This window comes from Pagrus pagrus (genome assembly GCF_965226575.1).
Source record: "Pagrus pagrus genome assembly, contig: HAP1_SCAFFOLD_28, whole genome shotgun sequence".
In the NCBI taxonomy this organism is placed as follows: domain Eukaryota; kingdom Metazoa; phylum Chordata; class Actinopteri; order Spariformes; family Sparidae; genus Pagrus; species Pagrus pagrus.
The window spans coordinates 352397-375321 of record NW_028175435.1 but is presented as its reverse complement, the minus strand read 5'-3'; the positions used below and the strand labels follow the sequence as shown (position 1 = coordinate 375321).

Genomic DNA, 22925 nt, shown 5'->3' with positions numbered 1-22925 from the left:
AGAACAACTGTTAAGAGGAGACTGTGTGAATCAGGCCTTCATGGTAGAATAGCTGCTAGGAAACCACTGCTAAGGACAGGCAACAAGAAGAAGAGACTTGTTTGGGCTAAAGAACACAAGGAATGGACATTAGACCAGTGGAAATCTGTGCTTTGGTCTGATGAGTCCAAATTTGAGATCTTTGGTTCCAACCACCGTGTCTTTGTGCGACGCAGAAAAGGTGAACGGATGGACTCTACATGCCTGGTTCCCACCGTGAAGCATGGAGGAGGAGGTGTGATGGTGTGGGGGTGCTTTGCTGGTGACACTGTTGGGGATTTATTCAAAATTGAAGGCATACTGAACCAGCATGGCTACCACAGCATCTTGCAGCGGCATGCTATTCCATCCGGTTTGCGTTTAGTTGGACCATCATTTATTTTTCAACAGGACAATGACCCCAAACACACCTCCAGGCTGTGTAAGGGCTATTTGACCAAGAAGGAGAGTGATGGGGTGCTGCGCCAGATGACCTGGCCTCCACAGTCACCGGACCTGAACCCAATCGAGATGGTTTGGGGTGAGCTGGACCGCAGAGTGAAGGCAAAAGGGCCAACAAGTGCTAAGCATCTCTGGGAACTCCTTCAAGACTGTTGGAAGACCATTTCAGGTGACTACCTCTTGAAGCTCATCAAGAGAATGCCAAGAGTGTGCGAAGCAGTTATCAAAGCAAAAGGTGGCTACTTTGAAGAACCTAGAATATAAGACATATTTTCAGTTGTTTCACACTTTTTTGTTAAGTATATAATTCCACATGTGTTAATTCATAGTTTTGATGCCTTCAGTGTGAATCTACAATTTTCATAGTCATGAAAATAAAGAAAACTCTTTGAATGAGAAGGTGTGTCCAAACTTTTGGTCTGTACAGTACATGGTAGCCTACGTGCTTCAAATAAAACATTTTTGTTTAAAAAATCGACAGGTATACAGAACAGTGCAGTATGATATACAGTAGGTAATTTAAAGCAGAGTGTGTCCTCAGATCTGCGTAGTGTGCGCATCAGTCTTTCAGCAGGAGATCCTTCGGCCCTGGGCATTTTTCGCCGTCTGCCATGCAGTCACATGCCAGTCGGTCCTCCCTTTAATGCTATGACCTGTTCAATGACTTTGTCCAAGTGATCTATGTATTTGTTGCAGGCCTCTTTGGTGAGCTTATATTTCCAAAATGACTCTATTGCGGAGATCAGTTCATCTCTGTTTTTGGGTTTGGCCTCACAGCGAATGTAGCGTTTCATTGAAGCCCAGACTAACTCGATCGGGTTCAGATCCGGCGACCTAAAATTTTTTTGCTGAGCATAAGGTTTGTTCTAAATTAAATAAAAGCCTGTCCCATACAGACGCGTGTCTCTCTAAAGGGGTCCGCTCGGCACACACACACCCTCAAAAAAAACACAAAAAAAAACTATTGGCAGGAGTCCGGGCCGTGAGAACCGGCAGTCTACCTCTCGTATGGATAATCCAACGGATTTGATCTGGAAAATCCCTTGTTGTGATAGACTCATGTGTTTTCATAATCTACAGTAGCCTATCATAAAGTGGATACAATCACCGCAACTCTGTCCGGAGCTTCGCTACTTTTATTTCCGTATCCTTGGTAACAGTAACCCAGGTACAAGGATCCCCCCCTCCCCGCTTGACTTGAAATTAAAAAAAGTGACACAGGCTATTGCCCGTTCATTCATGAGAAATCATCCAGCAACACACTCAATCAAACAAGGTGGGGAATGAGAAATCTGCGGCACTACTGTACAGTAGTTCGCTCATTTTAAAAATACAGACGGGTGTGTTTCGAGCTGACGAGACTGAGGACCGAAAAAGAGTGAGACGTATACTGTAGCTGCCGTCGTTACATTTGTCTCATTGAAAAACTATACTGTATTACAGTGGCGAGCGGTGACCTTTTACTGTGGTCATGCTGAAGTGTCAATAGCATGCGCGCCCGTAAGGGGGGTATTTATTTATTAATAAAAAATATAATATGGTTTTTAACTACTACAGTGGAAACCGCTTATAGTGATCACGTTGGTCCAGAGTACATTTGATCACTATAAGCGGTTGATTGCTAAAACCGAATTGTTATTATTTCACTTATTTTTTTGTGCAGAACATAATCTAAATGCCAGTTGTATAGTTTTTCAATGAGAAAAATGTAATGAAACGGTCGTCAGCGCGATCCTCTCGTCAGCTCCAAACTCACCCTTCTGCACCTCAATCACAGACCACAGCTGGTTTTCCACACAGCATTTACAGTAACTCACGTGACACGTCTCAGATCAGTAGGCGCTGCTGCCGGTGTGTTTTTAAAATGAGCGAACTAGGCTAGTAGCGCCGCAGATTGACAGATCTGACACTTGTTTGACAGAGTGTTTCGAGATGGTTTTCATGAATGAACAGGCAATATGTCACTGTCAGACCGGATCGTTTGACGGGAGGGGGGGTCGGCCAGTTTTTGTGATATTTACTTCAGGAGTAGGCCGTCCACTTGAAATTATAGTTTTCTTTTCCTCAAAAGTTCTCCGCGAAAACGGCACTGAACGCAAAGACTGAATAGAATTAATATTTTCACTCATTTTGACCGGGCTACACGATGAAATGAACCACTGACAGTTTCCCGCTGAACAATTCAAACAAGTCAGTTTTGCGCATGCGCGTTGGCAGATAAGCTGCTTCACTGACAGCTTTTTTGCCATTCAAAATGCTCTTCTACAGTAAACACAGCCTCTAGCAGTAACTGTACTACTCTGTGTCACAGTGCGCACGCGCGAAACAAGCTGTCAGCTTTCCAGCTTTTCGCAAGCAAAACGGGACAGATTAGGCACGGATTTAAGACCAAAACAGTAGAACTAAGGTATTGTATAATTGAACACACTGCCAGATTAATATTTTCAATTATTTTTATTGAAGGGCTTGGGCATGCACTGCATTTATAGCTTATTAAGACCGCTCGCCCATGCTGTATTATTATTATATTGCATTCCCCATTTGTGTTCACTGCTCCGTGCTGCTGTCTTATGGAGGCGTCCTGCTGCTCACAGATGCCACCTGGCGGTTGTTTGGGCACATTGCAGCTTCTGGTGAAAACACAATTACTCCTCCAAAAAAAAAATCTGTGTGACTCTCCCGTGACTCACGCGTGAAATCCTCCAAATGAAACTAGTACCCACTGTACAGTGACACGTAAATTTAATACCATATATTGAAGATAGGAGGCTTCTGCTTGACAGCGACGATATGCTACAAACCACTACAAAACAGATAGGCTACGGCTGTAAGTCACTGATAACGAAGACAAATAACTTTTATCGGTTCAACTCGTGAATTTACCCTTCTGGCGTACATGCCACCACAGCTATATATATGTATATATACACATATATATGTATATATACATATGTGTGTGTATGTATGTATATATATGTATATGTATGTTTATATATATATATATGTGTGTGTGTGTGTATGTGTATATGTATGTATGTATATGTATGTATGTATATATATGTATGTATATATGTATGTGTATATATATGTATATATATGTATGTATATATATGTATATATGCATATGTATGTATATATATATATATGTATGTATATATGTATATATATGTGTGTGTGTGTGTATGTATGTATATATATGTGTGTGTATATATATATATATGTATGTGTATATATATATAAATAAAACTGATGTGGATATTATGACTGCCCCGTCTGTCATAGACCAAACTATCACATACAAACACACACATACAGACTGATTTAATGCAGTCATATGGACAGTGTGGTCTGCAGAGTAAAGTAGTAGAGCTGTGAGTGTTGGCTCTGATCAGTCCAGTTCTGTCTGTCTGCTTACATTTATTTTAAATTATCTGAAGCCTTGAATCCCAAACCCTTCAAAATACATGATGCTACTTTTACTGTATACTTCTGGCTTATTGTGATAAAGTGTTGGAAATTTTGTGTCTCAATTTAATTGTTACTCCTATGTTTCATCTAGGTCTCGGACCATGCTATTCTACACATGTTCTTGTCCTTGAATATCACAAGTCTTCAGCCAACACTGCACCCCTACTACCGACACACCACTCCTGCTTCAGCACCATATGGTGTCCTGCATCACATAACACTGATCCAGTGGAATAAGCCTTTCAACATCGACATACCACTACTCTTCCAGAGGTATAAGCCTTTAGGCATGGACATACCACTACTCCATAATTAAAGGTATAAGCCTTTAGTTATAGACATACCACTGATGATCCAGAGGAATATGTCGTTTTTATGCCAGTGGCCACCAACTGGGATTTCAATATTGTTTTGAAGATGTGGGTACAAAATGAATGTGTCACAAGTCACCATTAAATTTGTTTACTCATTTGGATCATTTGTTTAGGCTGAGACGTGATGTTTATAAGTGACTGTGTGCAAGGCACAAGCTAAATACATGTAGCTATACGATGCTTTCCACCTTTGTAGTAAGTAACATTGTTATGATGCAGTAAGTAGTGCAGCGGCCTTGCAGTGAAAGGAGTTTGAACTGATCATGTGAACTTTATTTATCCATTGTTTTTTTTTTCCTCTTTTGCAATAAAGACATCCTTTATCCTGTACAATGTGCAAATAAGAGCATGTCTTAATTTTGGAGCTTGACTAAGAAAACACATTGAAATGTCTTAGTTGAAAGCCAGTATTGCAAATCCTGGTGGGAATATTGTCTAAATGTGAATTTGTCATTGTTGTCTTCATATACTCAATAAAACATTTGCACTTCTGAGCCAGTCGAATGTTGTGTTGCTAGTGATTTCTGTTTAACAGAAAAATGCTCACTGGAGGATTGTTGTAGACATCGGGGTGTTTTTCTCATGAGCTTAAGAAATGAGAATGTGTAAATGTATTGACTACGCCTGGAATAGTTCACTGCTGCCAATGTCCAGATGCAGGTTCCTATATCTGCCAGAGGGTGGCACTGTAGACATTTGATGACTTGTTTTCATTCATGGTCTAACAGCCACTGAACCTAGACCTGTTTACAGTCTGGCTAGTTGTTATAAAGAAAGTGCTGAAAATGTAGCGTCTCAATTTAATTGTTACTCCTATCTTTCATCTATCGGATCATGCTATTCTACACATGTCTATGCAGCAGCATTTGTTCAGAATTAGAATCAGATTCAGAAATAGTTTATAATCCCCGAGGGGAAATTGCTCCCATTCAAAATTCAGAATATGCAGAAATAATAATAATAATAATAATAATATTAGGAGTTGAACAAAGTGTTGAATGTACTCCTGTGGCTGACCACCACGTCATGGCGTGGATGAGAGCCATTGTTCAAGATGACATGTAACTTGGACAGCATCCTCCTCGCTGACACCGCCGTCAGAGAGTCCAGCTCCACTCGCAACAACGTCACTGGCCTTGCGGATCAGTCTGTTCAACCTTTTTGCGTCCGCTACCCTCAGCCTGCTGCCCCAGCGCACAACAGCATAGTATAGCACTGGCCACCACAGACTCATAAAACATCCTGAGTATAGTCCGGGAGATGTTGAATGACCTCAATCGTGTCAGAAACTAGAGATGTATGTATATATATACAATAGTTACATATACCACTCCTGCTTCGGCACACATTTCCCTGAGATCATGGTAGTATTTTCATACATTAATGTAAAACAACAATTGTGCTTCCTGCTGGAAAGCGCAGGCGCAGACACTGTAAACACGAGCACTTATTGCCAGAGACCGTACTTGCGAAGCAAAATACACGAGTGAAAGAATTGTACAATGCTTTCCATTCTCGACTCAGTGGCGTACTAGATAGCGTGACCACCCGCCCAGGAGAATACTAAGCACGAGACCGCTGATCCAAAGGGGCTGCTTTATGCAACTTTCTGTTTCTTTTGTGCCATAAACAAACCTTTTATCCTTTAAAATGTGCAAATTAGATCTTATCCTCATTTTTCTAATTTCTCACATCTAAGCCAGTATTGCAAATACTGGTGAAATGTGGTCTATATGTGAAGATTTAATCAACATCCTCATACCCAAATTTAGCCTTGTTCTAGCCTAGTCATCAGGTTTGCAATTGACGGCTATTACATGTTTATTACACAGAAAGTTGCTTGCTGGGTAGTGTATACAGCTCATCCACCGCCTCTATACAACCCCCAATATCAATTGCCTTACGTCATACCACAAACGATATGAATCATAGGCTATGTAGGCAATAGCAAAGTAGATCAGCGCTAAGCCATTACCCATAGTTCAAGTGTGTTGCGTGAGGTCAGTACGTCTACCACTCTTTGATACCAGAGACAGTGTTTACCTGATGACTTGAAGACATAGCTGGTAAGTTTTGCTCGCATACAAGCTCTCACAAGGAAAAAAAAAAGTGGTTTCCATGATTTTACAGTATTCCTTACAATATTTAAGTAGTATGCTATACTGGCAATGGAATTACTCTAACTGAAAAAGTCCGAATCACCTTGTCATAATTCTACAAGCAAGCTTACGTGAAGCCATTACCGAAGTTTACAGCCAAGTTGCAGTTGCTGTGTTCGAGTTGGAATTATAATACGTTACAATAAGTTGAGGTGAACCGTTCACTTTTTCATAAAAGCCTTAAAATAGGTGGTCAGTTGTATTGTTGTGGCCCCTCAACATTTTTAGAAATGGTGCCATCGAAAAAACGCGTAATGGCGGTTACGACGCTTTTTTTTTTCTAACAACTGTAGCCCACCTGCCAGCCTGACCTTCCAGTCATTGCAGGCAATGAAAGACAAGGGATTAATATCACAGGAGTGGTCTGACCAGTGTGAGAGCATGCATAAAGCTGCCTTAGAAAATGTAGTGGACACACCTCTTTTATGGTGACATGGGATACTCCAAAAGATGGGTGTTCTTCTCTATATACACTGGCCAGATGGATAACTGGTGCAAATGTGGGCGCACTAGAGTAACCTTTGACTCAGTGTCTGGTAAGTGGAACTGCCAGTGTAGAGGGACTGGGAAATCACATTGTTGTCTCCACCGCATGCTGGCAATGTGGTGGATCTTTCAGGAATCCCCAGATCTTCTCCTGCCTAATTCAGACATCCTGATAAATGACATAGACGATCTGGAAACAGAAATACACATGTTGGAAGCTGAAATTTCAGCGTATGCCGAAAATGACAGAAATGTATGTCAAATGACCAACTATTTGTATACTAAAAAGAAAATCCCACCACTCCAGGAGCTACCAGTGGATCTCAGAAGTAAAGAGAAGGATCCCCCCAATGTTTTCTTTCCAGAAGAGACCACTTGCCCATATTGTCCGGGACCCACACCACCAGATCTACTGCCCTACAACATTATTACCACTCAGGCAACTGTTTATGGCTACACATACATTAAAAAAGGCAAGTGATGTTGATAGTTTAAAAAACATGCATCTGTTTCTGTCTGTCCTTTCTGACTGTCTGTCTGTCTGTCTGTCTATCAGTCATTATGTTACATATACTGTACATATTAAGTCTTCATCTGTGTTTGTTTGTCATCTTGTTTTCATTTGACCCTAAATGATCTACAGGTATCTCCGTGGCCATCAAGCAGTGTCCCCTATGCAAGAACCATGTGCGTTTTCAGGACTACAAGTCTGGGTTCCACAATTTCAATGACCGTGTCTTCCTGACCCTCCCGTTATGTGAACTTCTGCTTTCTGCATTGACCGTAAGTGTTAATGTTTAGAGTGAAAATCTTTATTGAACGTCATCTGTCATGCAAATAATGATGAACTACTGCCAGGGGCCTTTGTTCTTTATTTTAAGCTACTTTTCATTGAAATTAGACACTATATAATGCTTTACGTGTTATGACATCATTAAATGTACTAACTCTCTATTTTAAGTAGTCGTTGAGGTTATTGGTAACAGAAAAGTTATGTCTCAGGACTGTTGTGTGTGACAACAGCAATTGGATGTATTTTTTTGACTCAGGTTTTTATGCATTTCTCAGAACAAAACCGCTCCTGGTCGCATGCCGTCAACCCTGTCATTCTTCAATGACAACCGTTTCCACCACCAAACTGTTCGAAGAGCTTTTCACCACTTTCTGTCATTGACAGACTTCAGATTCATGTTCAGTTGTTACCAGTGTGGGGACTGCCCTCCAGTTATTATCGCAGATGCAAACTGGAAGGTAGCCTTTGACATACCAGGTGAGCCTGCAGTGTATACATGAACATCTAACTAAACTTAGTATTGTTTGCAATTATGCTAATTATCAATAACAGCTATTGTTTATATCATTCTACACTGCTGTTGCTAATATGATGACTTTTTGCAGTCTCTACATTTAAGAGGCCTGATCCAGAGGTTCTCACAGAAGAAGACCTCAGCATCAACATCAACAGCGCATGGGAACAGCTAGACAGGAAATGATCGCCGAGGGGTTTATATCAGGTTAGTTTATTGCATTAGACATTTAAAGTTCCTATCCTAGGCCCCATAACCACATTTACATGACAAGACAAAAATGGCTCAAGGAAAGGGGATGGGTTTGTCAAACAGAAACTGTTAACATTTGATTTACATTGTTCTTGTACGGAAAATTGAAAACACTTTTGGCATAACTTTGATTTGTTTTTATAAGCTCCAAGTGAACTTTTGTGAGGTAATTATTAGCTTATCTGTGTACCTTCATATCAATCAATTGCCTATTCTGAAACGAAAACTGGAAAAAAGAGTGTTCTTTTAATTATGGTTTGTCATCTAATTTGAAAAAGGGAGATATCCTCGCGTTTTCACAAAATACAATAGAATTTGGTAGAATAAGACTCAATTTTTTTTATCACTCACAACCCTCATTTTTCTTCTAAGTATGCATCCAAAAGAATTGAATGGCCTGTACAGAAAATTCACACTGATCTCTCATCACTTGCCTGTGGCCAAAATTATAATCAAAGCTGGACAGGACTATACATACCTGTTATAAAAGTTTACCACATTGTTGCTCGCTTATGCCACAAGAGGGAGTATACCCTTAAGTGAGTTCTGTCCAGAGTAAACTGTTATTCACATAATTCATTTGATATAAAAAGTGCATACAGATCACAGCCATCAGTCCACAACAACGATCATGAATGCTTCCAGTACACTTTTTGCTAGAAATGCTCATTTAAAATCAGCCCAATTTCATATTTTGTAGTAATGAATATAGGACTTTTCTGTTGGCTTACTGCACATGTACTGATTTACATTTTATTTTTGGGACCAAGGTGCTGTCTTCTGTGTTGTTATTTCTTTGAGGGGATTTGTATGTTTTCCCTCATTTAAAGTCACTTATTGTGCATTTTAAGTTTTGTCAAGGTAGCCAGGACTGTGAGTGAGCTAAAGAAAAAACACGTTATTCAGAGTAACCGGAAAACAGTATAATTGGACATACATATCACACGAAGTACACAGGCCTGCATATCTATAAATTACATAGAGTATGTTGTTAATGTTAATGAAAGTTATTTTTATCATTTAAAAATATCCCCAGGTACATCAACTAGAAACCCATATGAGACCAAGACATCATACTCAACATTGGCTCCTTGGATGGGGGAGGATGTTAGAAAGGGGGACATGCTGCCAAAAACAGAGGCAAAGAAAGGCATGAAAAAAAGAAAAGAAGATTCAAAAGTGCCAGCAAAGCAGTTGGATGAAGACACGATTCTGTCCCTGCTTGAATTGAAGAAGGTGTGTTATATTGAAAATGTCAGTAGTTATTTTCGTCATTTATATTGTCTAAACAATGTAATACAAAAAAACTACTACTGTCCAAAACACCCACAGCCTCTAAAGAAAGACCTGCAAGAGGCCTGTAATGCACTTGGTGTCAGTGATGAGGGATCTGTCACTGACCTCGTGAACAGATTGGAGGAGCTCGTCAACTTCAAGGAAGTGTACCCAAAGCTTTTCTTGAAGCTGCAAAAGACTGGAGGTTAGACTTCAAAATGAGATGTCTTTAAAATGATTATGTGTCGTTGGTCTTTTTTTCTATGTTTATGCTTTCTTTTATTATTTACAGGTGGAGTACTGCATTTCTCTTGCCCTCGTCTACTATTTGAACTTTTTGTTCTGGACTGAGTCCGCTAGGGACCATGTTGATGGTTTGCTTAGTTTTAAAGCATTCCCAACATGCTATATCTCAGATGTGTCTGGCCAAGTTGCCAGACACATGAACAATCGAAGCAGGGCGATTGTGTCCACCAACCACAGACAATTTGGCAAGTGCAGCAGAAAAGAAACTCCAAATTGAAATGGCCTGGGTAAAAAACCTCAGTACACATTCCCCCTTACAACCACCAACAAAAAACGATGACCGATGGATACTGCCCCATCCAGTTACCAAAACCACTGAGAGGTACGCATTGTACGACCGTTTCCACCAGAAGAGACCAGAGGAAAGTTTAAGGAGTTTGAACTTGTGCCCCAATTTACGCTCCAAAATAAATTCATCTGTAGCAGAACAGCTGAATCGCGAGTTAGCAGCTACCAGGTACTCGCTCACCCAAATGAACGAGGTACATTTCAAGCAGACAGTGAGGATTTTGTTGGAGATGCACAACTGCTGCATTAACAACAAATTCCTTGATGACATCAGAAAACTGTCATCCGTGCCCCTGACATTGGGTCCGCTGGGCACACTGGTCTTCAGGTCTTCAGGTTTGTTTACATGTTTTCAACAGTGGTCAAATCAAATCAAATCAAATTTTATTTGTATAGCCCAAATTCACAAATCACAGTTTGCCTCAGAGGGCTTTACAATCTGTACAGAGACGACACCCTCTGTCCTTCGACCCTCGATTCGAGTGAGGAAAAACTTGCCCCAAAAAAAAGCCCTTTTAACAGGGGAAAAAAAAAATGCGGAAGAAACCTCAGGAAGAGCCACAGAGAAGGGATCCCTTTCCCAGGACGGACAGACGTGCAATAGATGTCGCATGTACAGAGCAGATCAACGAGATCACGATGTATACAATTATAATGGATGGTTGACAGGAATGAAAGCACATAAAGAGGCATCACAGCAACAACAATGAAATGCACATGGAAATGTGATTACTAGTGATAACAGTAGTAGTGGTTAACGGTAAGGATAGTATGTAGTATTGCATTACAATAATAGTAGTGGAACGTATGTAACAGAGATATGACTAATATTAGCGACAGTAGTGGTGGGTGTCAGGCAGGGCCATGGCAGTAGGCGCATCCATAATCAGGCAGGGCCATAGCAGTAGGCGCATCCACGATCCACGAACCGGGCGCGGCCAGGATCCATGGGAGCCTGTAGGACTAGAGAGCACAAGGACTCCGGGGAAGAAGTGAAGTCAGTGACATGCAGAGATGGGGCATGTATACAGGCATAATGTATACAGATGGAGAGGAGAGGAGGAGAGAGAAGCTCAGTGTGTCATTTGTCCCCCGGACTAGGCCTATAGCAGCATAACTAAGAGCTGGTCCAAGACAGGCCTGGGCCAGCCCTAACTATAAGCTCTATCGAAAAGGAAGGTCTTAAGTCTACTCTTAAAGGTAGAGAGGGTGTCTGCCTTCCGGACCAAAACAGTAAGATGGTTCCACAGAAGAGGAGCTTGATAACTGAAGGCTCTGGCTCCCATTCTGCTTTTGGAGACTTTAGGAACTACAAGTAAGCTTGCGTTCTGGGAGCTTAATGCTCTAGTTGGGTAATAGGGTAGTATGAGCTCCTGGAGATATGATGGTGCCTGACCATTAACAGCTTTGTAAGTGAGGAGAAGGATTTTAAACTCTATTCTTGATTTCACAGGGAGCCAGTGCAGAGAGGCCAATACAGGAGTAATATGATCTCTTTTCTTAGTTCCTGTCAGTACACGTGCTGCAGCATTCTGGACCAGCTGGAGACTCAAGTGGTGTGTTTAGTATATGGGAGTAGAAATATAGGAGTTGTATTATAAAAAACATTGTGACACTATGAACCACCCGCACAACTATGACAGTGAAAAACTAAAATTCTGTATTTCTGTGATCACAGCACACAGGATGCAACCTATTGCATTGCTCTTCCATTATTTAACAACCGAGGACATGCAATACACCCTTACATTATAAATAACACCGCTGTTAAGGAATAGTGCCTTTATACATGTGTAAAGACCAAATAACAATATATGGGACACTGCCACTTCCACCGCAGTGGGACACTGCCACTTCCACCGCCACCTATTGCTGTTCCAGCAGACAAGGTCCAAGACGTCACTTTTCAGGCCAGCAACTACAGCATATCTGAAGAGGACAAGGTTAGTAGCTGCATCTGATGTTTTTCACATAAAAACAGTTTGAAAATCGTACAATGTGAACATAACTTTTCTCATTTTGTACTTCCATAATGATTATGAATTGTATAAGCTAATAGAAAACACTGCTGTTTGTAGAGCACTTTGAAAAGTCTTCTAACTGGATCTCGGGACGAAAATCAAGTTTTGACTAAAATCGGGAGAAAGTTCCAGATTTCAATAAAAGACATTAAGAGTGTTTGCCCTCTGGATTTACTGGACGACACCTCATGGACGATGCCGTGGCTGACAGATGATGTGAGTATGACAGTACTGTTAACATTATTAAATCTATTAAGACGTTTATGTTTACAGTCAGACATGCAGTCTGACTAAAGATAAATGCTGTGGCTCATGTCAGTGTGCACTCAAGTGTGTGGTGACAATTTTTATGTGCTAAATCCTGCAAAAACTGATATCACCATCTTTTTTATTCAGGCTGTCAATTTCAGAGTGGCACAGATTACACGGGCCTGCAGTAAGGTAATATGAAGTACTTGTGTGTATGCTTTTGTCAATTCTGAACAAACACAACATCCTCAGCAAAGGTAGGAGACAGTAACACTTATAAATCTTTATCCCCACTGCACAGTCTGTGAGTTTGGCTCACTTTGACAACATTCTGTGGAGTCGGGACTGGATAAGAAATGGCCATGTCCAGGACAAAACTGTCAAACACTTAAAGGTGGGTTTGCCATTCTTGAAAGATGTATGTCTTTACAATCTGTCTTTTTAACATGGACATTTAATACTGAAATCGCTATTGTCTCCACTGCACTAGACTGCAGACCGAATATTTCTGCCAAGGCTTGTGGGTCACAGCACTCCTGAGACTGGAAACCACTTTATCCTTTGGGTAGGCCAACATGACAGCACATCAACCATGTCATAAAAATGATGTTAAACACATGTATATCACTATAATTATTCAAAAGAGATGCTTGGACCATGTTTGCTGCAGCAAAGTGTTAGCAACATGTTAAATTTGTGTGTAATTTTACTTCAAGAATTAAAGTGAACAGCAGGTAAACAGTAGCCAAAGTAGTATAAAAGTTATCACCCAAACATGCATTCAGAATGAAGAATGCAATAAACATATGATGCTATATTTGAAATACTATGCAAGAAATGTTTAACACTTATATTAATAAATAACACAAATAATAAGTGTAATGTGAGACATTTTATCAGTTACTAAAGGGGAGTTTTGCATTCCCCCATGGTAGTTGAGCTCATATTTGACATGTAAATATGCATTTTTATCTTTTAAGAAGACAATCATATTTACTCAAGTCCAGCATATAAATATAGGTCTCACACAGTGGACATGCTGCAATAAAAAAGTCATAGAACATTAGGTAAGAACATTTGTAATGATGTACTGTATAATTGATATGTTATTTTGTATAGCCTTAATGGTGTGATAAGACAGAGACTGAAGGACAATATATAAATGTATAAATGCACCGATAACTTGGTTAGAAAGTTATCACTGTGGCTATCAAAAGCATTACTTTTTCTCTGTTAGACAAAACAAAAGATGTAACTGCAGATATATGTGCTTCTGGTATCTTTATGACTTAGGTACTAGACTTCTCAAACAAAGAATTGAGATTGTACGATTCTTTGAGGATTCAAACAACAATGACAGATGACGACATGGCTCTTCTGAGGTGAGAAGTGAAGACACAAAATTCAGAGGGTGGTTAAAAAATTTAGGCAAGGGAATTACTGTCATAGAAATGTGACCCCTTATGTTTTGTTATCAAAGTAATGTCTTCAGAAACCACGGAGGTCTCAAGGGATGGAAGGTCACATTCCCAAAGCAGTGGAGGCAGAGAGACCATGATAACTGTGGGATCTTTGTGTGCTCGGTAAGTAAACTGTTTCAGCTTTGTTAGGAGCTGTCATCATTTGTAAAACACACAAACAGGATGACAACAAGAAATAACTGTTTTGTATGCCATTTGTGACTATGTTTTTATCCCAAAAAAAGGCAGCTGAGAATGAGGTCCAAAACAGAGATGTCAGCAATGATGATCTCTCCCTCAACCAGTGTCGAACTCTAAGGAGACACAATGCGGCTGAGATGATAAAAGGCCTGAGTGTTCAGGTCAGATATATTAAACTTTTCGCTTAAAGCCAATGTTTACTCAAAGAGAATTCAGAGTAATGTTATTTATGTTTTTATTTTTTTATTTTTTGTCATTCACACAGACTTTCCCACTCACCAAAGAAGACCTGGAAAAAATAAAATTTGAGGAGGACAGGATTCAGCAACAGGAAAAAAAAGCAAGCGACTCCAACTGTCATTGCTTAGCCTGGGAAAAACAAGCCTGCGTGTTTCAGCGGGTAACTGGCTCAAAGAGGTATTGAAGAAAGAAATTGAACAGCAATACGCAGCATTTGTGTAATGATTAATGCCAGGTGTTTGATACAAAAGTAGAGCATAATAAAGGTGTCTACAGTTTTAAGATAAATATAGTCGAATAAGCTGATAGACTGTTTCGATTTGTCTTGTAGAACACTCCACAGTCAAGTGAAAAACTTTTCTTGGCTCGAGTGTAAAAGCTGTGGAGGTTGGATACATTTTGAATGCGCAGGTGTGCAAGGAGACTGGACCACCAGAGAGTTCCATTGTGGTTGTGATCGCGACATGACTACATATCTGTAAGTATATGACACATGCTCATGTTCCATTAAATAACCTAAAAAAATAAATAAATAAATTAAAAAAACCTAATAAAATATCTCAAATAATTTGCTGTAATTTTATCGTTCTGTCATTACTGTATGAAATATGACCATAATTTGTTGAACAGTGATGTTTTTAAATTGTGCTAGTAGTACGGTACTTTAGCAAGCTGACTTTCAAAGAAATTACAATGTTTTTAAGTGTTGTCCTCCAGCTCAAAAGTCAATTAGGAACATTTTCTCAAATACATGTCTTTGCTATATTGCAATTACAAGCCGACCTCATAGTTCATGCTTTTACTTCTTGCAGGGATAAAGATAGTGTGGAATCCACCCAGGCAGACAGCATTTTGACTGACAAAGAGATCAAGGTATTACTGACAGATTTCCCTTTTTGGGTTTGGGGTTTGGTTTGAAAGAATAATGACATCCTTTTTCCAAACCTGACATGTTGCTTTTTAAAGGTATTTGGACTGATTAAACTATTTTGTATTCTCAGTGTTTGGAGATAGATCTTCTGTCAGGTCGCATTCTGTCAAACAGAATGTACCTGTTCAGGAACACAGGATAAGACCCAACACTGAAAGCATTCTATGCTGACCACCTGTCTGTTTTTGACGACATAAAGGTAAAGATTATACATGCATGTAATGCTAATATATTAATAAACACCTTACAAATGAAAAAAATAGTTCATGGTGTCTCTACGTATGAAATGCATACAATATGAAAATAAAGGCAAATATTAATGTTGTCATTATCAATATTTCAGACAGGAGAACTCATTGTCAGGTTAGAAGGGCTTGTTGCCAAACAAGTGGCTGTTGCTGAAAGAGATGCCTACTTAATTGAGGTCATTTTGCCAGAGGTAAGTACAACATAATTTTTTGTATCCAAGTTAGACAAATAAAAAGTTAATTATTTCTTGCCCGGGGGATTAAATGAATTGTGACAATAAAACCACAATGACAAATAAAAAAAAAAATTGTTCCAGGTAGTCATCGAGTGGCTAACACAGCGGTTCAGCATCTGCCGGTATGAAGCAGAATGTATTCTGCTAAGTACCACCTTTTTGTGGAACAAGATGGAATGGTAATGTATTAACATTTAGAAACAGTATTTGCAAGTCAGGGTTAGGGTTAGGGTTAGGGTTAGGTGAGTGGTAAAGCATAGGGCAATATTTCAAGTCTGTCTTCTATTTATGTAGCGTTACCCATCCAAATTTGTCAAATCAAGTGGATATTTGATAACAGTAGTCCATTTTTGTATAAAAACATTTACTGTGTAAAAGTGTCAATATATTTTTTTAAAACAACAGAACGTCTAAAAATGGCACAAAAATACACATGTCAAAATAAAAAACATTTTTAATTTCTAACAGAAGCCCCTAGAGCAATTTTGAAGAAAATAAAGTCTATGTCATTTTCTAATACATTAAGCAATGACATTATTGCAGCATCACAAATGTCACAAATTAGTATAGTGATCAACAATCATCCCGTACCACGAGATCTCGCGATATAAAATCGTTAAGCTATTTTTCGTGGAGGTTAAAAGCTGTCTCGCGATATGAGTAGCTACAGAACAAATGCAGAGCGGCAGCTCGTATAACGGAGTCTGACGTTCAACTGGCAACATTTAGAGTGCTTGGTGGAAGCAATAAGCGGCACACGGTGACAGACAAGACGGGAACAACATGTAAGCACTATTATAAGCACTAATACTACAAAATAGTGCCGTACACTGCGGCTAACACGAGCACTATGCAAAGACACCCACAGATAGCATAGCTGAAGTTTTACAAGCATCTGCGAGTGACTGCGAGCTTCAGATGCTAAACCATGGTGTTGCTACTGTGACCGACAATTTACGCAAATTGTCGTTGTAGTTGTAGCCAGCTGTCTTTATCACGCTTGAACAAAAAATGTGTCAGTCTGTGTTTGCACTTTAAGTATTGAGAGACTATTATTATTATTATTATTATTATTATTATCTATTAATTTCTCATTTGAATTTATGGAAAGGAGTTCAGTAACAAGGTCACACACTAGAACTGAAATGACGTTCATTACAAGATAAGAACTATTTAAAACATTTCACGATGGATCAGCATTGTTTTGCATTTTGTGCAAACACTATTTTTCCAGTCACATATTTCATCATTGAAGTTGTCTTTGCAAATAGTGTTCAAAAAACGTCTCATTCTCGTGAACCCAAAATCATGTAGTGTCTCTGTCATGAGCTGGGTGTATCATCACACCACTGTTTTTCAACTAATCACGAAAGAGTTCAAGTGCTGCAGTTACATATTCAAGCTTCCACAAATAAACTTAATGCCTTTTCCATGACTTGGCAGGTTGGAAAGTGGAACTGCCCCAGGTGCCAAATGTGTGCAGACAACAGGAGGGCCTCACACAACGCACTTTGAGGAGGTACTTTATTATTCAATGATAACTACAATTTTTACTTGCATAGTAATTACCAGTCATAAGCGATCATCATCATTCACTGACATTTTGTGCAACCCAACACATCCACATATATGCCAAAAGGTACAAAGTACATCAGTGTTCTAATTTGGATAAATACTCAAGTAAAGTTTTGGTGCAGTAATTTTTAAAATTTTATTTGAATTTGTCTGCACAGCTTTCTGATGAACTTCTTGTGGAGGTGTTTCTGGAAGTCATCCTCATGGAAGGAGATGGCCATCGCAAAGATTGCACTTGTATGCAAGACGTTTAGGGACATTGTATCAAGTAAATGGTTCCGGAAGAGAGCACATTACAGATGGCTACAAAGTAAGTAACAATAACGTAAGCAAATGTATATACAGTGCCTATAAAAAGTATTCCCATAAGCTTTGGCTGGTGAAGAACCCGGGCAACAGTTGTTGTATACAGAGTCTCTCCCATTTCAGCTGCTGAAGCTTTTAACTCCTTCAGAGTAGTCATAGGTGTCTTGGTGGCCTCCCTCACTAGCCTCCTTCTGTGTTTTAATTATGTATTAATGTGTTGTTTTTTTCTCAATAGGTGTTGTGAATCTTCAAAAGTTTTCTTCTGCTTTTCAAGAAGAACTCAAAAGCATGTACACTATTGAACCTTGCACTGCCTGTGGATTGCTATACAAATCCTTCCCTGGAGGTATAAATGCCAGTTTTCTGATTCATAACAGTGCGCTCAGTTGCAGTTTTTTGGCTTTGTTGAGCTACATTTCATATCAGCAAACACTTGTAATGTGTTGTAATGTCAACCTTAACTGTTCATATCTCTCTTCTTCTTCAAGGATATATTGGGCAAGGGAGGAGAGGAGAGAGTCGTGGGTACTACAGTGAGCCACCTCACCCAGGGTTCTGTAGCCATACCTGCGCTCCGACAGAGGAACCAGGCGATTAAAACGGGTAGGAAACATTTGTGCACAACTGGACACAACCTGTTCAAACTCCTCCCCTCTGGTAAGCGCTATGAGCTCTGTACGAGGAACCCAGTGGTAGAAAGAGTACTGAAAATCTGTATGAATACAGTTACATTACTAAAATATTAAAACTAAAACTCAATTTCAACTTCTGGTCTTAAAATCAGAATCAGAATGAGAAAGAAGTTTATTGCCAAGTAGGTTTTCACATACAAGGAATTTGTTTTGGTCTCGAAGCTATGTGTGCCAAACAATAAACAATAAATAGACAACATGATAACGAGACAGACAGAACCATAAGTGATAACAAAGTGAAAGAGATATGGTGTCAGTGGGGGTCAAGCAAGAGGTAAGAGTCATTTTCAGTGTCAGTGTCAGTGGGGGACCGGGCATTGTTTTGTGAGGCCAACTGCAGTCTGCAGCCAACTGCAAAAAAATCATACTTAAGTAAAAATACTAAGCATTCTTCTCAAACGCTACTCAGTATGAGTTGCCTTTTTAGCGGTTGATGTTTCACACATTATCTATAGCATGCACGCTGTTCAGCCCAGTGGTCATGGTCACCTCTCCAAACCTGTGCCTGCAGCAGAATTTTTGTTTGTCCACATATGAGGGTTTTCATTGGCCCAAAACTTCCCACAGGCCATGACTGTGATTAATAGTTAGATCAGTCACAGTGTCAATAACCCTCTAACACCAAAACAACCATTTCTAGACTATATTTTTGTAGTTTGAAGTCACTGTTTTTAATATGCCTCACACCTGTTACCATTATCCTTTCAGTGTGTCATTGTCAGGCTTAATGAATCTCTCATCCCTAGTGTAGTACTAATGGTTCATTTGTGTTCTGCCAAGAAGAAAGCAACGAACTAGACTTTTTTGTAAATTTTCTTCAAGCTTTTCTGCAAGCTCTGTTTTTTTCTGTCCCCCTCACTCTCTCTCATTTCTCTCATCTTCCTCCTCCTACTTTCACCAGGTCTCTCTGCTGAACCATTCACCCTCCAGCAACTAATCGTTCCTGACCTGTTCAACAATGGTTATCTGTTTGTGTTATGGAGAGTTTTTGACAATAAAAAATGACTACACCCTCTAATGTTTGTTATGTATTTACCCTGTCCAATTAGCCTAAAATACTCATAGAAACACATTTCATATACTAGTAATGTACTAGTATGTCTATCTAACTGAATCTTCACTCTCAAGCAAATGTTTGAATTAACAGTAATATGTGGTGTAAACAATACATATGTGGATTGTCATTTCAGACTATCTGAAGGTGGATCATAGAAAATACCCCAATACATTAATTTCCAACAGTTGTTTGATACAATGATTCAGACTGAATTTTTTATACGAAGTAATGTATTGTTGTGTTCTCCTAGTAAAGGAAGCCTGTCAGGAAGTATTGTTTAGTTGGTTGGCTCAAAGTTTCTGCTATCGATTAGTCAGACTGGCTACGGTGGCTGGGCTTACAGTAGCCATGTTAGCTAAGGCTATCGCTTTCATTAGCTTTAAGTAGTGTATTGGCCCAAATTTAGACATATTACTTTGCTATCATATTGCAAGAATCCCACGTGTAATTACTGTCTATATGCCTACGTCCCACCAACATAACATCCAAAAGAAACACATAGCCTACGTTCCTTTATTTACGGCAATGTGTTAAGTTAGCATTGTTAAAAAAGACTACAACAATGTATACATTTATGGCAGCACTTGTCGTAAAACCAGCCCAGTGGCATTACATTTGCATATCCATCAGGGGACGGTACCCATCCAGCAGTCTCTCAGAAGCATAACGCTCTCTAGCGGCACACACCGTCATGTGTCGGCGGAATATCAGCGGCATAACAGCGGCACACCACTCCTAGGAACGGTATAAGAGTCTGGGGATCGGTATAAGCCACTGAGCAGCAATCGACATAAATTTGGCCACCTCTACGAGGAACGGCATAAGGCTCTAGGCATCGGTATAAGCCGCTGAGCAGCAATCGACATAAATTTGGCCACCTCTCCGAGGAACGGCATAAGGCTAGGCATCGGTATAAGCCGCTGAGCAGCAATCGGCATAACTTTGGCCACCTCTCCGAGGAACGGCATAAGACTCTAGGCATCGGTATAACGCAAAAGTTTTGCGTCGACAAATTTTTATTGTTGACATAATCGATTACGTCGACTAATCGTTGCAGCCCTAGCCAACACAGGTTTGTACAATCACGAGGGCCAGAGGACGTGGTTTCAAAGAAATATACTTTAACAAAATGGCTTAAAATGACTAAAGGAGGGTTGCAGGCTTAGCTGACCCAAGGGGGAATATGCAGATAGAGCCACCACACTGGCAAAAGAAACAATGGTGAGCTGGGGCTCACCATGGCGGCAGGGAACTCAAAAAGGGACAAAATCCAAACTATAAACCAACAGTGCACTGCAACCAAAAGACTGTGTCAAACACCACCACCAGGGGAGGACTGCCACTCGCTTGGGCCTCAGCACCTGTTGTAAAACAAGAAAAACACAAAATTAACACAAGGCACAGTGTGGGGACCTCTGGGGGAATCTACGGTTTAAAAAGCAAGAAAAGGAAACCAAATACACAATTAATCAATTAATTAATACCAAAGAAACCCAAAGAAAATATCAGAACAAAATAGAAATATTTTATATATCACAAAAAAAAAGGAAATAACAAATTCAGTTTATAACTAAGGAATTTAAGAAAATTAACACCACAATATAAACCAACTTAGGTTTGGATCAAATATTAAACAAAGAAAGAAAATAATATTTTAACCCAAAATCAGCTTAATGCAATAAAGACAATCTAAACTATTAGCAAACAAATAATAAACTAAGTGCAACCTAAATTAAATCCACAAAACAATCTTTGATATTTCAATTAATAAAGGAAAATAATGTGTTAAATCAAGAGAAGACAGGTGAGCCAACTCTGCTGGACTCGGACTGGATTTCGTGGTGTGGGTACAATAATGGCGTGACGCCTTCAAACTGGGCCTGAGGCTGTAACCACATACAGTGACCTGAGACAGTATGACACATCTCAGTCCACCTGGAGCCGAGCCAGGACAGCAGCAACCCTTATCATGGTGGCCGATGACTGGAACGCACCAGGACGCCAAATGGATAGATGCAGAACTAGGAGAACGGGGGACCGCTGGTTACGGCAGCCTCGCTGCACAGCAAAAGAGAATGTGTCACAACTAGGGCAATAAGTGAAAAACTGCAGCAGCAGACAAATACGAGCAGCATACCTCTGAGCTCTACTGCACCCAACCTGCTCGCGCCCGCCGGCTCACTGTCGCTCCCAGCACTGCAGCGGGAGGATGAAGCCCCAGAGCCAAATAAATTTGCGATGAAACAGCAGATAATAAAGGGTACCTACCTTAATAACACGACGGGGAGACACGGACATGCACGCCGACCAACACGCCAGACTCACCGCACAGCAGAAGCAGATCGGGAGAGCGGCGACCAACACGCCTGGTTTTAATCACCCGCAGCGCTGCCCCACATTAACCTGCACAGGCTGGCACAGCGCCATGCAGTGACCAGTGGAGAGATGGCTCACCCGGCCACATCACCCTGTTGCCGAACATGAGGGAGATGATGGACGAAATGCGCTCGGACATCCTCAGTAAGTTTGATACCACCATCTCGGCAGCAGTTAAGAGAGATCGTGGCGGCTTTGGAGCCCTTTAAGAACAGACTTGCTTTATATGGCGAATCGATCACGGACCTCGAGCGCTCAGACAATGCTCACGACATGTGGATGCGCCCACTGCTATGGCCCTGCCTGATCGTGGATGCGCCCACTGCTATGGCCCTGCCTGATCGTGGATGCACCTACTGCCATGACCCTGCCTGACACCCACCACTACTGTCGCTAATATTAGTCACATCTCTGTTACATACGTTCCACTACTATTATCGTACTGCATTGCTACATACCATCCTTGCCATTGATCATTACTACTGTTATCACTAGTAATCACATTTCCATGTGCATTTCATCATTATTGCTGTAATACATCTTTGTGTACTTTCACTCCTGTCAACCATCGCTTATAATTGAATACATTGTGATCTCGTTGATCTGCTCTGTACATGCGACATCTATTGCACGTCTGTCCGTCCTGGGAGAGGGATCCCTCCTCTGTGGCTCTCCCTGAGGTTTCTTCCGCATTTTTTCCCTGTTAAAAGGGCCTTTTTTGGGGCAAGTTTTTCCTCACTCGAATCGAGGGTCGAAGGACAGAGGGTGTCGTCTCTGTACAAATTGTAAAGCCCTCTGAGGCAAACTGTGATTTGTGAATTTGGGCTATACAAATAAAATTTGATTTGATTTGATTTGATTTGACATGGAGCTATCCGACCTCCGAGCTAACGTTAGCAAGCCAACCGCCACTGTTGACTCCCTGTCAAAGAAATGCG

General features: G+C 40.4%; 1 protein-coding gene and 1 long non-coding RNA gene across 3 annotated transcripts; both read left to right on the top strand.

Moving 5' to 3' along the window:
* Window positions 1-8458: 8458 nt before the first annotated feature.
* On the top strand, window positions 8459-15048 carry LOC311253647 (uncharacterized protein; the record flags this gene model as incomplete). Its single annotated transcript, XM_084384153.1, has 13 exons — window positions 8459-8481; window positions 9563-9762; window positions 9859-10006; window positions 12236-12338; window positions 12474-12632; window positions 12813-12857; window positions 12967-13059; window positions 13156-13230; window positions 13959-14047; window positions 14146-14248; window positions 14371-14487; window positions 14592-14743; window positions 14898-15048. Exons 5-13 carry the CDS (start codon window positions 12612-12614, stop codon window positions 15046-15048), a joined length of 846 nt encoding a protein of 281 aa, XP_084240279.1. The 5' UTR covers window positions 8459-8481; window positions 9563-9762; window positions 9859-10006; window positions 12236-12338; window positions 12474-12611.
* Window positions 15049-15391: 343 nt separating this feature from the next.
* LOC311253646 lies at window positions 15392-20042 on the top strand. Of its 2 annotated transcripts, XR_014621760.1 has the most exons (8): window positions 15392-15439; window positions 15568-15696; window positions 15841-15936; window positions 17425-17500; window positions 17715-17866; window positions 18098-18208; window positions 18351-18465; window positions 19456-20042. It is a non-coding gene; the product is annotated as an uncharacterized lncRNA (long non-coding RNA). The 2 variants fall into 2 exon arrangements; XR_014621761.1 differs by lacking the exons at window positions 15392-15439; window positions 15568-15696; window positions 15841-15936 and adding an exon at window positions 16074-16160.
* The last annotated feature ends 2883 nt before the right edge of the window (window positions 20043-22925 follow it).